At 45.7% G+C, this 16,807-nt stretch overlaps 1 protein-coding gene across 9 annotated transcripts; it reads left to right on the top strand.

Annotated features, from left to right (window-relative positions):
* Positions 1-2,720: 2,720 nt before the first annotated feature.
* LOC109732139 (uncharacterized) lies at positions 2,721-7,500 on the top strand. 9 transcript variants are annotated; one of them, XM_073500071.1, is made up of 9 exons: positions 2,721-3,227; positions 3,479-3,563; positions 3,657-3,722; positions 3,840-3,948; positions 4,105-4,294; positions 4,365-4,478; positions 6,174-6,500; positions 6,832-7,010; positions 7,095-7,500. In XM_073500071.1, exons 1-4 carry the CDS (start codon positions 2,737-2,739, stop codon positions 3,933-3,935), a joined length of 738 nt encoding a protein of 245 aa, XP_073356172.1. In that variant the 5' UTR covers positions 2,721-2,736; the 3' UTR covers positions 3,936-3,948; positions 4,105-4,294; positions 4,365-4,478; positions 6,174-6,500; positions 6,832-7,010; positions 7,095-7,500. The 9 variants fall into 9 exon arrangements, 5 of the variants coding, with proteins under 5 accessions (XP_073356172.1, XP_073356175.1, XP_073356173.1 ...); XM_073500074.1 differs by lacking the exon at positions 6,174-6,500 and having other exon boundaries at positions 2,721-3,151; XM_073500072.1 differs by lacking the exon at positions 6,174-6,500.
* Positions 7,501-16,807: the final 9,307 nt, after the last annotated feature.

Genomic DNA, 16,807 nt, shown 5'->3' with positions numbered 1-16,807 from the left:
GCCTTATGTCACCTCTGGGTCTTGGGCCGTCAACAGGCTCGTATGATCCGCCACCTTCATTGGTAAGCCGCCAGTGGTATAACCCGGCCCCTCCTGGGCGATTCATACCCAGTAGTTATATCCCCAACATATTTGGTCCACATGCAAGTGTGTTCGTGTTCTGACCCTTTCCGCATCTTCACCAAATTTATGAACATTAGACAAGTCGAATGACGCAACAGACATGGTTCACTCACACTAACCGTGTGCCACCCCGGTGCCCTTGTCACGCACATCAGCATAGTACATTGGGCTCCACGAGGCTTCCCCTCTCAAAAATATCTACCCGCATGCAGGTTTTTTCTCTTTAATAACACCCGGTTATTATGTTTCGACCGTGTGTGATGTTTGTTGTTCCCGCTCTCGCCTGCATCCCTCAAAAATAGCTGCCCGGCTTGAGGGTTTTTCTGTTTCATAACACACGATTGCTATTTCCGGACCGTGTGCAATGCACCATCATCCAAATTTTCAATAGCCCCGACATTTTACTCCCGCGTTAGACTCCCGCGCAGTAAAATTTCAGTAGCTGCATCATTTCCTAAAACACCCCCACCTCCACACACACACACCAAAACCTCCTCGGGCATGCACGCGCACACCCCTCCCACCACAACCCCTCCCTCGCTTGAAACCCTAGCAAGGTCGCCGCCGCCGCCAGGCCTCCATTGTCAACATCTACCGGTTTGCCCGTGCAGCTTACCCACCGATCTCCATACCCAGGTCGCCTTGAGTTTCTTAGATGACACTTGCAAAACGCCCCCTTCCCCACATATCCCCATCCCCCACTCCAAAGCGTTGCAGCCTAAGTCCGGTTATGCTTCCCGTGGAGCTCGAGTAGCGACTGGCCCGGAAAAGGTGTATCGCGTCCTCTTCGCCCGACATCGTCGAGGTGGCCGCCGAGGAAGCTGACGACCATTACTGGCCGCATGCACTCAATCAGCGGCTAGAGTATGCGGGTATCTCGCAGATGCCGGCTACGACATCGAGGTCGTCGATAGCGACTGCCTAACACGGGCTATGTCACAGGTCAAGTGGCCCACCCCCAACCCCTCGGGTTCAACCGCCGTTGATCTCATCCATGGCCCCACTGCTGATCTCCTCTGGCTCGCTGTCAAGAATTTGCCAACCTACATCGCCATTGAGCCCCTTTTGTCATTTCTGAAGGACACGTTCTGTGATGCTAGCTTGGGATCCACAGCTTCCAAGTCAAACCTCATCGACGGCGACCACGAGGAGGGCACCCTCTCCAGCTCTTCCAAGGGGAAAGAGCATGTCTGCGACATCAGGGAGGGCACCCTACAGTTGTGCTCTTCCAAGGGAAGGAGCCCATCTGCGACAACATGGAGCGCACCCAAGGTCTGTGCTCTTCCACGAACCCATTTGTTACAAGTGAGGAAACCCATGATTTGTTTTGCGGTGCCTCTTCATAGGGGGGAACCCATGGTTTGTTTTGTCTAGTCCCTTTTGTATTGTGGTGAGAATATGTCTAGTTTTAATTGCTATATTTGGTTGTTTGCAGTATGCTTGTTTATTTTAGTTGTTCACAATGTAATGCTCTATATGTGCAACTATTTACTGTGCAGTGTATTTTCATCAAGACCGGTTTTAAACATACCGATAGGAATGCATATATTTGCTTGTTGTTAAGCCTATTATAGCTAGCATATGCCTCTTTTAAAGTTTTTTGGTTGTTCGGTTGTTTGTAGTTAGCATATGTCCAGTTTGAAATGCTATCTTTGGTTGTTCGTAGTATGCCTTGTTTATTCCAGTTATTCAGAACGTGATGTTCTCTATGTGCAAGTATGAACTATGCAGTTCAATTTCATCAATACCAGTTTCGACAATACCACTATGAATGGCTACATTTGGTTGCTGCATGTTGTAGTTAACACGTCTTTCCAGTTTTATTTAACAATAACTAGTGTACTTGGACCGGCACAATGCCAGTTTGAATGACTATGTTTGCTTGTTGTTACATGTTAGGCCTGTTGCAGTTAACACACATTTCCACTTATTTTGCTTAACTAGCGTGCTTAAACCTGCACGTTGAAGCTATCTTTTGGAGATTATTTTGTCTGTCATGGATATATTTGGTCGATCTTTAGCCTGTTGTGCTTAACATGCCTCTCGTACTTACACAGGAAAATTTTGGGAACGACTGTTGTTTTCCATCGAGATTAGTTTCATCCCATGACTTATATATACTCACTATTCAGGATATTGGTAGCTGGTACCATATAGGCCGAATGCTGATAAGGCACTAATCAGTGAATCGTACTTTTAACTGAATATATTTGTATCCCATTTATCGTTAGGTTAACTAGAGTCATATGTAATATATCTGAGGCTACATAGCAATATGCACTGTACTGAATATCTAAATATGAATCCTAGGTTACATAGTAACAAGGAAGAGTGCTATCTTAATATTCTGATGATGTCTAGATATACGTAGAAGAGAAGCAGCAACAACAACAATGACACAACAGTAGTTAATCAGCCAATAATTTGTAAAAAATTGATAAACTCCCTCCGGCCCATAATCTTTTCTTTCCCTGATAATAAAGTACCTATTGCTGCTGCCTGCTCACCGTCATCACAATTTTGCAAAAAAGTCCCTGATGTTTTAGGTATTCAACCCGCAGTCTTCTATTAAGTCAATCGAACCAGTACGGGTGAGAGAAAAGAAAAAAAAATATGCACGACGACCTTGCCTTCCCTCTTCACCTCCAGCGCATCTCCACGCTGCAGCGCGCTGCCGCCCACCCGCCATGCGCCACCGCAGCCGGCCCCGACACGCCACCGCGCACCGCCAACGCCCCTCCGCCATGCACCTTCCCCACCCCTGCGTCTTTCCATCACCAGCGACACTTGGTGTCGGCTCCGCACTTTCCCCCAATCCCTCTCTCTCGCCACGACCCGACGTCGTCGTCCTCCACCACCAGCCCAGCCCCTGCGTGTTCCTCTTCTCCCCGATGCTCTTCTTCACTTGGTCGGAGCACCTGCTCCTCCCATCACGCACAGATCGACGGAGCAGTTCAATGGTCGTTGCCCAGGCTGCGTGTAGTTCAGTGCTGCTCTACCCCCTTCGACTCAACCACTAGCCCGCGAGGTGCACACCATGTGTTTGCTGAAAAGACTCGGTGCACTGCAGGACCATTTTTGCTTTGTTTCACGGTCATTTGTAGGTAGCTCATTCTTGCTATGCATGTTTGAATATAGTCCATGTTGATCTATGTAGTGGTGTGGTCTTTTATTTCTTTATTTTCAAGGAAAAGAGCTGTGTCAGTTAATGCGCCAGCCATAGAACTGAACAAGTAAAATGAATATACAGCCACAATTACCTTCTCTCTAGCAATAATAGTTTGTGGTTTACAGAGTTGACTTGAACTGTTGTCTAAAAGCCATGTTCTGAATTTTTTTCTATTTAATTTGATAGAGAAGAGATGGCTATTGATGAGGTTGAGCTTGAGCCTCTAGAATTTGCAGAGAAAATGCACACTCAACAGGAATTACAACAACAGGTGAAGCAAAAATGTTTTTATAGTGCCTCTTTCGATGCATCAAACTTAACTGTATTGAAGATGCTAATTACATCCTTTTGGTTGCTGTTACAGCAACTGGAGATGTTAGTTCAAATTTTAAAACATTGTTCTGAGAGCCAATCTGTCATACTTGAGACTGTATGTGCTCTATGCTTGCCCCCTCTCACTGAAACATACACAACTAAACTTTTGCTAAGTGTTTATGAGCAGAAGAAGCAATGGGTAATGCTTATCTTGACTTTATTGTCAATGCAGTTGCAGAGGCAGTTGGAGAGTGCTGATTTGGATACCAGTCTGTCAATCTTCACTCCAGAGCAGATCCAAGGGATTGTTGAGAAATACTCCAGTTGACATATTTGAAGAGGTGAGAGATTTACGTTGCATCCAGTCTTCTCCCTCTACTATAGCCGATGTTTGTATTCTGCCCATACACGAAGCATATAATTGCCATCCCGCTTTACTTCATGTAATCTGCACTTTTCTCACTGAAAGACTACAAGTGTTCTAATTACATTGGCAGTGGCACCTGTTGAAACCGTCCGCCTGGCTCCCGCGGCGAACAACGCCGCCACCCCACTGCCGATTCCCACCCAAGCGGCTGTCCTCCTTGCGGTGGTGGTCTTCACCCTCTTTCATCACCATGAAGCAGATCATCGTTGTGCCGCTGTCCGACACTGGTGAGAAGGGTGACTCGCGTCAAGACAGCCAAGGTGAGTGCCCACTATACACCGCTCCTCGGCTTTGTGTTCATCGAGATTGGCTTCTTACATTGCTGTCCAGGTTGGGTGGTCTGCTGGCCAGGCTCATTGGGATGGTGACTGGCAAGATGGAGAGGAATACAGATGTGTCCTTCACCCTCGACAATGACACCGGCTGCATCAACTTCATCAGATGGTGAGAGCGTCTCGTCGAATTGCACACTTTCTAATGAAGTTTCAGCTATCTTAGGGGTACAATTTTATACTTTTGTGCTCTCGGTGCCACTGCTGGATGTTGACTTTGTTGTGGGATTTGTCAAAAAATAAATTAGGCTGGCTGTTATGGCAATGCAAGCACCAAGCAGAACTTAGTAACGGGAAATCTGCAATTTCTTAATCATCTCTGGTTTGATAAAAGTAACTATTTGAGAGAGATATATTACTGTAAAATTCTTAAAACTTGCGGTAGTGGATTATGCAGCTTTGGATTTACCTCTCGATTTTTCAAATTGATGTGACTATAGAAACTTGAGGCTAGATTTATTAATTGGTGTGGATGTGACCTGGATTGTGCATTTATTTTACAAATTCATTCAAAGCTTGATTGGTAGGTTTGCTTACTTGTTTTTACTGCTTGTGTTGTTACATCTCAGAAGAAGTTCAGAAGAAATTCAGTGTGACATATTTTCCATCATGCACAAATGTGTGATAGATTTAGGACAGCCAATGTAGAGAAACATTAAGCCTTAAGGTCAACTCATAAAAACCGGTTGAGTTCTTGGTTAATTGTGTGAAGATGATTAACGGAGAACTACAAAAGGATGATCCCAAGGGAAAAGGGAAAGAAATCATTGCAGGCATATTTCTGCAATCTGTAATTCCTTTGCTAAATAGGACAAAATCTTTAATGCTAATCCTTGTAGAAGCCTCGTGATAAAGGTATGATTAAGGTGAATATTGATGCATCTTTTATCCCTAATACCGGGGTTTCTACAGTAGGTATTATTGCCCGAAATTAGCGAAGTATAGTTATTTTCTCTGCTACGTGTATATTGGATATCTGAAACAGCACAGAGGAAGCTGAAGCTGCAGCTTTCTTGGAGGGTCTAAAATGCAGCCTCTCCCAATGCTGTAGAAATATTATAGTTATCAATTCTGTCAACTCTAACTATTTGGATCTGTCGACCTGATGTATGATCTTTGCTGAGTCTAGGATGATTAAGATTATGGGTGAGTCGTGTGTGTGCTTCAAAGTTGAGAGAAGTAGCAATTGTGTAGCTCATGATCTTGTTTCCCTCGCTAGAGTGTTAGGTATTTCTGAAACCTGGGTGGGCAGTATGGTGTGTATGCAAATGACCCTTTTAAGTAATCCAGTATTTATATATAAGCATTGGTTCTGTCAAAAGAAAGTATTGGTAGGAACTTACAACCATTAACGCACATTATCTGTTTTGTCCAGTTAAATACTCAAAGGAGTATGTCAAGATTTAGAAGTTGTTTTGCTGGGCACATTATTAAATGGTATTTGATGTGTCAACTGTTATTAGGGAGTTGACAAACTACTTTTCTTGCCATTCATGGCTAAAATTTGAATCTAAGCAATTAGCAATTGATTTAAATTTGTGAGAACAGCACACTATTTGATATATTTTAGTTCTTTTCATATTTGAACTTAAAACCATGAAGATTGAACACCATCACTTAGTCACTTGAACTTGCTTCAAATTCTGACTCTGAACATAACCCGGCAACAACAATATGCAGGTCACATAGTCACTTTATTAAAGGGTCATTTTTTGGACAAGTATGCCTTCTATGTGTTAATCATTGCATCCTTATCCTCAACACATGAAAATTTATATTGTTTCAAAATTATTTTCTAACGGTGCAGCTAACATAGAGTTGCGGTGAACAAAGAGGCACGAAAGAACCAAGATGACCATGTGGGCAGAGATGAACTTGACGATAACTGGAAAATGGTGGGGAAAGGGGATGGTGATAGTGATTAGACGGTCAAAACTTGCATGCACTCAACACTCATTGTGATAAGTGGCCCAAAATAGTTTTTGCGCGGGCTATTTGTAAGTCAAGTGAATTTTCTGGGGGTGCAAGTCGATTTGGAAGGAAGCCGTGCGGAGCTCGAGGCCAAAGCCGGCAACGACGAGACAGAGCTATGATGGGGACAAGGCGAGGAAGTAGGTCTGGGTGCCGGAAAAATGTGAGTTCAGGGTGAGCCAATGTGCCTGGTTTAATTGGGAAATGAGAAAATTGTCGTAATGATGAATCTTGGTAGCATCACTAACTATATCACTTTGCATATGTGTTGTTCAGCGGTTGCGATGATGCATAGGTACTTGAGTTAGAGACATGGAAAGAAATATTATTTCTCCTGTTGCAACGCACAGGCATATTTGCTAGTATATGTTAATTCATCCAATATGTGAGTATATTGGATGTTATAAGATATTATATAATGGGACGGGGGGAGTGTTGTACTACATCATTGTGCAATTGCTGTTTAGCTTCTAATATTAACTTGGTGCTTTTAGGTACATATGTCATTGGTAAAGATCCACGCTTCGACCCTTTTTGCGTATGGGGCAATGAGATATTGATGAACCAGCATCAAGTGAGGAAGCTGATAAAGATTGTTAGTAAAATGGGTCAAAATATGGCAATTAAACTATTTGTTTACACTTTATCCAAGACAACAGCGAACTGTATGATGGTAAGTAAAAACTCTGCAGCCTTCTTTTTACTGCCCATAATGAGTTGTGTTAGATGAAAATATCTGAATCTTTTTCCTTTGAAGTGGTTCCCAAAGCAGTTTACTCCAGATTACCTCTCAAAGTACATGATAGGTGGGCATGCAAAGGTTAAAGTATTTCTACCAGACCACGATGATTATCTAGATGTTTTGATGAAGATAGTGAAGGATGGGCGGTCGGCCATCACAAGGGGGTTGGACTAGAGTCGTGCGTGCCTCTGCATGGAGGAGGGGACAATATGGCCATTCCACTTCACCTTGCTCAGCAACTAGAATGTATTTCGCCTATTTCTTTACCGTCTTTAATAGTACAAGTATACAACTGTAGTTCATCATTCTTTATTTGGTGCTTATGTAATTCTTGAACATATGTACCTGTGAATCGAATAATGCATTAGTTGTTTGAACCTGATGGATATGAATAAAGCTACAACATACTTTCAAATTCAAATCCGGTATAATTTGAAATAACGGCAATTAAATTACAATGAAATTATGCTCTGCATGTCGTTACGGCGCACACGGTCGGTAAAACACAAACGTTTGTGATATACACCATAGTCCGACACGGTTCACAGAGAGGAAATGTGTGCGAGCATGCACACAGTTGTCGTTTGCAAACCGTGTGTGATGTCAGACAATATTACACACGGCGCGGACAAACTAAATGTTTGTGATAGTTGCCTTATCGTACACGATTTGGAACCATGAACCGCTTCGGATGTGGTACGCATCATAATCGTTGCACCACATAATAGCGTGTATTATAGTTATCATGTACGATGATGTTACAATAGTCCGACGTCTCGTAATCCTACCCGACACGCGTACGATGATTAGCTAATCTTCTTAATTAGTTATCGCATACAATTCAGGAAAAGTGAATGTGTGTGATTGTCTTCTTATCATACACGTTCTATAATCGTGAACCCTTTGTGATGAGTCGCGCATCATTAACATAGCACCACAGAATACCGACTGCGATGGCATTGCGAGCACAAACGAGTAGCAAGGATGATGCGTTTGGGATATTCGAGATATTAGAAACAATTTTATAGGGACAATTGTATGCATCAAGGCTCCCTATCCCCAACGGTTTCTGGGTCGTGTGGGGAGGACCCCCCTATCGCACACACTCACTTGGCGACGGTTCAAAACACCGTCGTGGAAAGGGGTTTAAACCGTTTGTATAGCACGTCGCTATACTAGTGACCTTGTGATGCCAAGGGGGTCATAGGGGTGACTGATAAGTCGCCGCATTGGCAGCCTCTGCTACGGTTGATAGGACGGTAGTCTTGGACCAAACGATTCATTCCGTCCTTCTTCTTGACGAAGAGAGAAGGTGCTCCACAAGCAGAGGAACTTGGATGATGAAACCCTTGCGAAGATATTTGTCGATTTCCTCCTTAAGTTCAAGGAGCTCATGAGGCGACATCTTGTAGGGTCGTTTCGTGATAGGAACGGTGCCTGGTTTCAAGTAGATGACGAACTTGACAGCCCGAGTAGGAGGTATCCCTGGGAGTTCTTCTGGAAAGACATCTTGGAAGTCGCGAACGATTGGAATCTTTTCAATTCCCTCAAGAGGTGCTGCGTTCAACGCATTCAAGACATAAAGCCGTGCTTCGGTGTTTTGAACAATCTGAGCATGGTAGCTTACTATCTCATCGGAAGGATGTAGGAGATGAACGACATTTGTGGCACAAATGATAGAGGCAGTATGTGCTTTCAACCATTCCATTCCCAGAATGAGGTCAATATTGGAAGACTCCAGAATAATGGGAGAAACATGAAATTCCAACCCTTCGATTTCAACAGGGACGTCGCGACCAATCATGGTAGTTCGACAATGACCCGCAGCGGTGCGTACCACTATCGGAGTGTTCACGGGCTCACATCGAATGTCGTGTGCGTATGCAAAATTTTCTGACATGAATGAATGCGGTGCTCCTAAATCGAATAAAACAGAAGCCGGTACTGAATTAACATGAAGAGTACCCATCACAGTGGTAGGCTGGTCTTGAGCTTCATTCAGATCAACATGATTAGCCTGACCATGACCATAAGGTTTGGCATTGTTGTTATGGTGTTGATTGTTACGGCCAGTTGAAGGCAGGGCCAGTTGGTTCTTTTTCTGATTGCACTCTTTGGCAAGGTGACCTGGACGGCCACATCTGAAGCACAGACCATCATTGGGATTGGGAGCAGGAGCTTGGGGTGGTATAGCTCGAAGAGGCTGCCTCTGTGGTGGAGGAGGCAGACGAGGTGCACCATAGGACTGTCTTGGTGCAGGTGCAGTTGGACGATACATGCTGTGGGGAATCCATATCCGACGCTTCTGCGCTGACGGGCCCGAAGATGACCAGCGTCACGGCTGCGCCTGAGGGATCCCTAGTGTGCCTGAAGACCAGTATCAACCTGAATAGCCTTGCTCACCAAGGTGGCAAAGTCGGCAAAGTCATGAACGAGCAGTGCTAGCTTGATATCAGGGTGAAGTCCATCACGGAACTTTTCTTGCCCATGAGCATCAGTTGCAATGTCTTCTTCAGCATAACGAGACAAGTCCAGAAATTCCCGCTGATAAGCATCTACAGTCCTGTTGCCTTGGGTGAGATTGCGGAACTCGCGCTTCTTCTTGTCCATGATTCCCTGAGGAATGAAGCGGGCACGGAAAGCAGCCTGGAAATCTGGCCAAGTGATGACCGTCCCAGTAGGTAAGGTACGCCTGTGGCTATCCCACCATTGAGCAGCGGAACCCTTCAGAAAGAATGATGCAGAGGTTACATAGCTAGCAGGGGCTACATCAGCAGACTCCATTTCATATGTGATGTCGCGGAGCTAGTCATCAGCATCGAGGGGCTGAGTTGAGCTGCTATAGATGGTTGGGTTGAGGCGCATGAAGTCCTGCAGAGTTACTGGGGCTGGCTGCTGATTCATATTCGGACGAGGAAACTGAACCCTCATTCCTTCCATGAACTGGCGGTTCAGCTCAAACTGTTGCACCATTCCGGCCATAAATTCAGGCGGCGGTGGAGTGTTGCCACCATGGCCACGACCAGCGGGTCTAACCATCCTGCTAACATGTAACAGGGGTAGTTCAGCATCGAGCATTTGTAAAGAAAAAGGATCATTCATGATGAAACATGCATAATGAAAGAGGTACGATGGATACCACCTAGTAGTCAACACGACAGTGTGTGTACTATTCAAAATACTATTCTAAGGAATAACTATGGCTTCTCCAACTTTGGGGTGAATGTGGTCACGGGATCCTAATGTTAGAGTTAGTAAATTCGTTTAACCAGAATGGAAGAGAGATCAGAGTCCTAGAGTATAGACGAGGAGTAAAAGATCCTAATACCACCCAATGGCGACATGGGCCCATAAGACATATAACCATGTTAGTAAAAGTTTTGTAGGACTAGACTCGACTTCGGCCAAGGAGTTGGAAGGGGACTACCTACAGTCAGTCGGCTCTGATACCAACTTGTGACGCCCCTGATTCAATCATACACTAATCATAGATGCAAATGTGTACGATCAAGATCAAGGACTCACGGGAAGATATCACAACACAACTCTAGACACAAATTAAAATAATACAAGCTTTATATTACAAGCCAGGGGCCTCGAGGGCTCGAATACTTAAGCTCGAATACACAAGAGTCAGCGGAAGCAATAATATCTGAGTACAGACATAAGTTGAACAAATTTGCCTTAAGAAGGCTAGCACAAAAGCGCAACGATCGAAAAGGCAAGGCCTCCTGCCTGGGAGCCTCCTAACTACTCCTGGTCGTCGGCGGCCTCCACGTAGTATTAAGCACCCTCGTGGTAGTAGCAGTAGTCGTCGTCGACGGTGGCGTCTAGTTCCTGGGCTCCACCATCTGATTGCGACATCCGGAAAGAAAGGAAAAGGGGGAAAAGAGGGAGCAAAGCAACCGTGAGTACTCATCCAAAGTACTAGCAAGCAAGGATCTACACTACATATGCACCATTATCAAGGGAATGTTGTATATGTGGACTGGGCTGCGGAAATGCCAGAATAGAGAGAAGGCCTAGCCCTATCGAAGACTAGCATCTTCAAGCATCTTGCAACATAAGAAGATATAAGAGTGGCATATTATAATATTAGTAAGTATGTTGTAACATCGCCCAGAGATCACTTCCTCGACTCCCTACGAGAAAACAATCCCGAAGCCATCATTTCCATTACATGCCTCAGCATCAAGTTATAGTTGTATCGATCAGGATACAACTCCAAGTGTCCGTAACCGTCGGACATGCCATCGATAGATGTTTTCTTCCCTGCAGGGGTGCACCAACTTACCCACCACGCTCGATTAACTCCGGCAGGACACATTTTTCTGGGTCATGCCCGGCCTCAGCCAAACGATACGTCGCAACCCGACCTAGGCTTAATAGAGAGGCCAGCACGCCGGACTAAACCTATGCCCCCAGGGGTCTTGGGCCGTCGCCCCGGGAACTCCTGCACGTTGTGTGGGCGGCCGGTGAGCAGACCTAGCTACCTCCTTAGAAAGGCAGGTGCTTACCAGTCCAACCCGGCGTGCGCCGCTCAGTCGCATGACGTCTATTAAGCTTCGGCTGATGCATACGACGTAGAACGCCCATACTATGCTCACGTGATGGTTAGTGCTATCAGGCCAGAGGCCCCTCTGATCAAATATCCAAACTGTTAGTGTGTTGGTAGTGCGGTCATGAGCAGAGACTCATGAAAGATGTGACCCCGTCGCCCCGTCTCGAGGACTTGCGGCAAGGGCTAAGAGTGCCCGGCCACGCCTCGTATTCAACTCTCGGGTACCCTCCAGGTCAACCCGTCTCCACATCACTCGCGGGTACCCCTCAGGGTCGACCCACCTTTCCAAGTAACAGTTGTAAAGCCAAGTATCCGTGTGTCCAAACACCAGGGGGAAACCCCAAGGAATCACCCTCGATGGATTCCACTCGATGTAATCATCAAGGTGAACGTAGGAGGAACCACCGTTGAGGTTCACACTTGAGGGGTTGCATGAAAGAGTCGTATCGGAAGTGGTTAAGGAGGAATCACCCTCGATGACCATGACCAAATAGCTACACTATAGGGTTAACATCAGAAGTACTGATGAGGTATCACCCGCGACACTCGATAGTAACTCTGCAGAGTCGTACAACTAAGCGGGGGTGATGTGCGGTGTCGGGGCCTGGACGTCGATCGCGTTGATCAAGTCATCGAACATAAAGCGGGGCAACTGGGACAAGGTGGGGGTCACTGATGGATCTCTAACCAGCCTATACTAAGCAGTTTCGAATAAGCAGGTAAGGTATGAAAGCAGGTAGCAAAAACAGGCTATGCATCAGAATAGGAGCAAACAATAACAGTAGCAAAATCTAATGCAAGGATGAGAGAATGGAATGGGCGATATCGGGATGATCAAAAGGGGGCTTGCCTGGAAGCTTCGCTGAAAGGGAAGAAGGGTCGTCGTCGATGTAGTCGATCACAGGGGCAGCATCAGGGGCAGCATCAGCCTCGGGGTCTACCAGAGAGAAGAGGGGAAAGAAACAATAAATATAAAGCAAACAAAGCATCATAACGCATAACATGATAATACGCGGTGTTAGGGGTGAACTAACGCAGTGCTAGACGTTGCAGACGGAGAGGGAAAACATCCGGAGGGGTTTTTCCGGCGTCTGACGTTTTCCGCACATATGAAAGGAGAGGGGACGGTTCCATGTTCACCATGCTAGGGGCATGTAACATGTATGAGGAGGGCGTATTCGGATTCGTCTCATCGTTCTGAGCAACTTTCATATATAAAGTTTTTCGATTCGAGCTACGTTTATTTTCTATGAATTTCTAAAGTTTATAACATTTTCTGAAATTATTTATATTAACAGAAATGGAAAATGACATCAGCATGACGTGTTGATGATGTCAGCAGTCAACAGAGCGGCTGACCAGGTCAAACCTGACCAGTGGGTCCCACATGTCATCGACTGTGGCACTAACAGTGGATTAATTTGACTAACAGTACTAATTAAGGGTGTGGGCCCCATTAGTCAGTGACTGATTAGTGATTAAAACTAATTAACAGATTAATTAACATTTTATTTATTTATAAAACCTGTTTAATTAGCGCGGTGCCCACATGTTAGTGGCACTAGGCTGCCCAGTCAGCACGTTGACTGGGTCAACCCAGTCAACGGGGCCTGCGGGGCCCGCTGGCAGTGACCCAGGTGTGCCACGTTGGCGGTCGCCGACGACTGAATGCCGGCGACCGAAAACACAGCGGAGGCGCTCGGGACCTCGCCCGAATCCACCTACAGGGGCCATTTGGCCCGCGCATTGGCGCGTTCGAACGAGTGAGCAACGCCGCATCCAACGCGGGTGGCCACGCGAGCTGGGATGGCCGGAGTGAAGGAAATATGCCCTAGAGGCAATAATAAAGTATTATTTATTTCCTTGTATCATGATAAATGTTTATTATTCATGCTAGAATTGTATTAACCGGAAACATAATACATGTGTGAATATATAGACAAACAGAGTGTCACTAGTATGCCTCTACTTGACTAGCTCGTTAATCAAAGATGGTTATGTTTCCTAGCCATAGACATAAGTTGTCATTTGATTAACGAGATCATCTCATTAGGAGAATGACGTGATTGACTTGACCCATTCCGTTAGCTTAGCACTCGATCGTTTAGTATGTTGCTATTGCTTTCTTCATGACTTATACATGTTCCTATGACTATGAGATTATGCAACTCCCGTTTACCGGAGGAACACTTTGTGTGCTACCAAACGTCACAACGTAAATGGGTGATTATAAAGGTGCTCTACAGGTGTCTCCAAAGGTACTTGTTGGGTTGGCGTATTTCGAGATTAGGATTTGTCACTCCAATTGTCGGAGAGGTATCTCTGGGCCCACTCGGTAATGCACATCACTATAAGCCTTGCAAGCATTGTGACTAATGAGTTAGTTGCGGGATGATGTGTTACGGAACGAGTAAAGAGACTTGCCGGTAACGAGATTGAACTAGGTATCGAGATACCGACGATCAAATCTCGGGCAAGTAACATACCGGTGACAAAGGGAACAACGTATGTTGTTATGCGGTCTGATCGATAAAGATCTTCGTAGAATATGTGGGAGCCAATATGGGCATCCAGGTCCCGCTATTGGTTATTGACCGGAGACGTGTCTCGGTCATGTCTACATAGTTCTCGAACCCGTAGGGTCCGCACGCTTAACGTTACGATGACAGTTTTATTGAGTTTTGATGTACCGAAGGAGTTCGGAGTCCCGGATGAGATCGGGGATATGAGGAGGAGTCTCGAAATGGTCTGAGACGTAAAGATCGATATATTGGACGACTATATTCGGACTTCGGAAAGGTTCCGAGTGATTCGGGTATTTTTCGGAGTACCGGAGAGTTACGGGAATTCGTATTGGGCCTTAATGGGCCATACGAGAAAGGAGAGAAAGGCCTCAAAAGGTGGCCGCACCCCTCCCCATGGTCTGGTCCGAATTGGACTAGGGAAAGGGGGCGCACCCTTCCTTCTTTCTCCTTCCCCCTTCCCTTCTCCTACTCCCACAAGGAAAGGAGGAGTCCTACTCCCGGTGGGAGTAGGACTCCCCCCTATGCGCGCCTCTCCCCTTAGCCGGCTGCCTCCCCCTTGCTCCTTTATATACGGGGGCAGGGGGGCACCCCAGAGACACAACAATTGATCCTTGAGATCTCTTAGCCGTGTGCGGTGCCCCCCTCCACCATATTACACCTCGATAATACCGTTGCGGAGCTTAGGCGAAGCCCTGCGTCGGTGGAACATCATCATCATCACCACGCCGTCGTGCTGACGAAACTCTCCCTCAACACTCGGCTGGATCGGAGTTCGAGGGATGTCATCGAGCTGAACGTGTGTAGAACTCGGAGGTGCCGTACGTTCGGTACTTGATCGGTCGGATCGTGAAGACGTACGACTACATCAACCGCGTTGTGATAACGCTTCCGCTGTCGGTCTACGAGGGTACGTGGACAACACTCTCCCCTCTCGTTGCTATGCATCACCATGATCTTGCGTGTGCGTAGGATTTTTTTTGAAATTACTACGTTCCCCAATAGTGGCATCCGAGCCTGGTTTTATGCGTTGATGCTATGCACGAGTAGAACACAAGTGAGTTGTGGGCGATATAAGTCATACTGCTTACCAGCATGTCATACTTTGGTTCAGCGGTATTGTGAGATGAAGCGGCCCGGACCGACATTACGCGTACGCTTACGCGAGACTGGTTTCACCGTTGCGAGCACTCGTTGCTTAAAGGTGACCGGCGGGTGTCTGTCTCTCTCACTTTAGTTGAACCGAGTGTGGCTACGCCCGGTCCTTGCGAAGGTTAAAACAACACCAACTTGACAAACTATCGTTGTGGTTTTGATGCGTAGGTAAGAACGGTTCTTGCTAAGCCCGTAGCAGCCACGTAAAATATGCAACAACAAAGTAGAGGACGTCTAACTTGTTTTTGCAGGGCATGTTGTGATGTGATATGGTCAAGACATGATGTGATATAATGTGTTGTATGAGATGATCATGTTTTGTAACCGAGTTATCGGCAACTGGCAGGAGCCATATGGTTGTCGCTTTATTGTATGAGATGCAATCGCCATGTAATAGTTTTACTTTATCACTAAGCGGTAGCGATAGTCGTAAAAGCAATAAGTTGGCGAGACGACAACGATGCTACGATGGAGATCAAGGTGTCGCGCCGGTGACGATGGTGATCATGACGGTGCTTCGAAGATGCAGATCACAAGCACGGTGCTTCGGAGATGGAGATCACAAGCACAAGATGATGATGGCCATATCATATCACTTATATTGATTGCATGTGATGTTAATCCTTTATGCATCTTATCTTGCTTTGTTTGACGGTAGCATTATAAGATGATCCTTCACTAAATTATCAAAGTATAAGTGTTCTCCCTGAGTATGCACCGTTGCGAAAGTTCTTCGTGCTGAGACACCACGTGATGATCGGGTGTGATAGGCTCTACGTTCAAATACAACGGGTGCAAAACAGTTGCACACGCGGAATACTCAGGTTAAACTTGACGAGCCTAGCATATAACAGATATGGCCTCGGAACACGGAGACCGAAAGGTCGAGCGTGAATCATATAGTAGATATGATCAACATAGTGATGTTCACCATTGAAACTACTCCATCTCACGTGATGATCGGACATGGTTTAGTTGATATGGATCACGTAATCACTTAGAGGATTAGAGGGATGTCTATCTAAGTGGGAGTTCTTAAGTAATATGATTAATTGAACTTGAATTTATCATGAACTTAGTACCTGATAGTATATTTTGCTTGTCTATGTTAATTGTAGATAGATGGCCCGTGCTGTTGTTCCGTTAAATTTTAACGCGTTTCTTGAGAAAGCAAAGTTGAAAGATGATGGTAGCAATTACACGGACTGGGTCCGTAACTTGAGGATTATCCTCATTGCTGCACAGAAGAATTACGTCCTGGAAGCACCGCTGGGTGCCAGGCCTGCTGCAGGAGCAACACCAGATGTTATGAACGTCTGGCAGAGCAAAGCTGATGACTACTCGATAGTTCAGTGTGCCATGCTTTACGGCTTAGAACCGGGTCTTCAACGACGTTTTGAACGTCATGGAGCATATGAGATGTTCCAGGAGTTGAAGTTAATATTTCAAGCAAATGCCCGAATTGAGAGATATGAAGTCTCCAATAAGTT

This window comes from Aegilops tauschii, chromosome 5, assembly GCF_002575655.3.
Source record: "Aegilops tauschii subsp. strangulata cultivar AL8/78 chromosome 5, Aet v6.0, whole genome shotgun sequence".
NCBI lineage: Eukaryota > Viridiplantae > Streptophyta > Magnoliopsida > Poales > Poaceae > Aegilops > Aegilops tauschii.
This window is presented reverse-complemented; position numbering and strand designations above follow the sequence as displayed.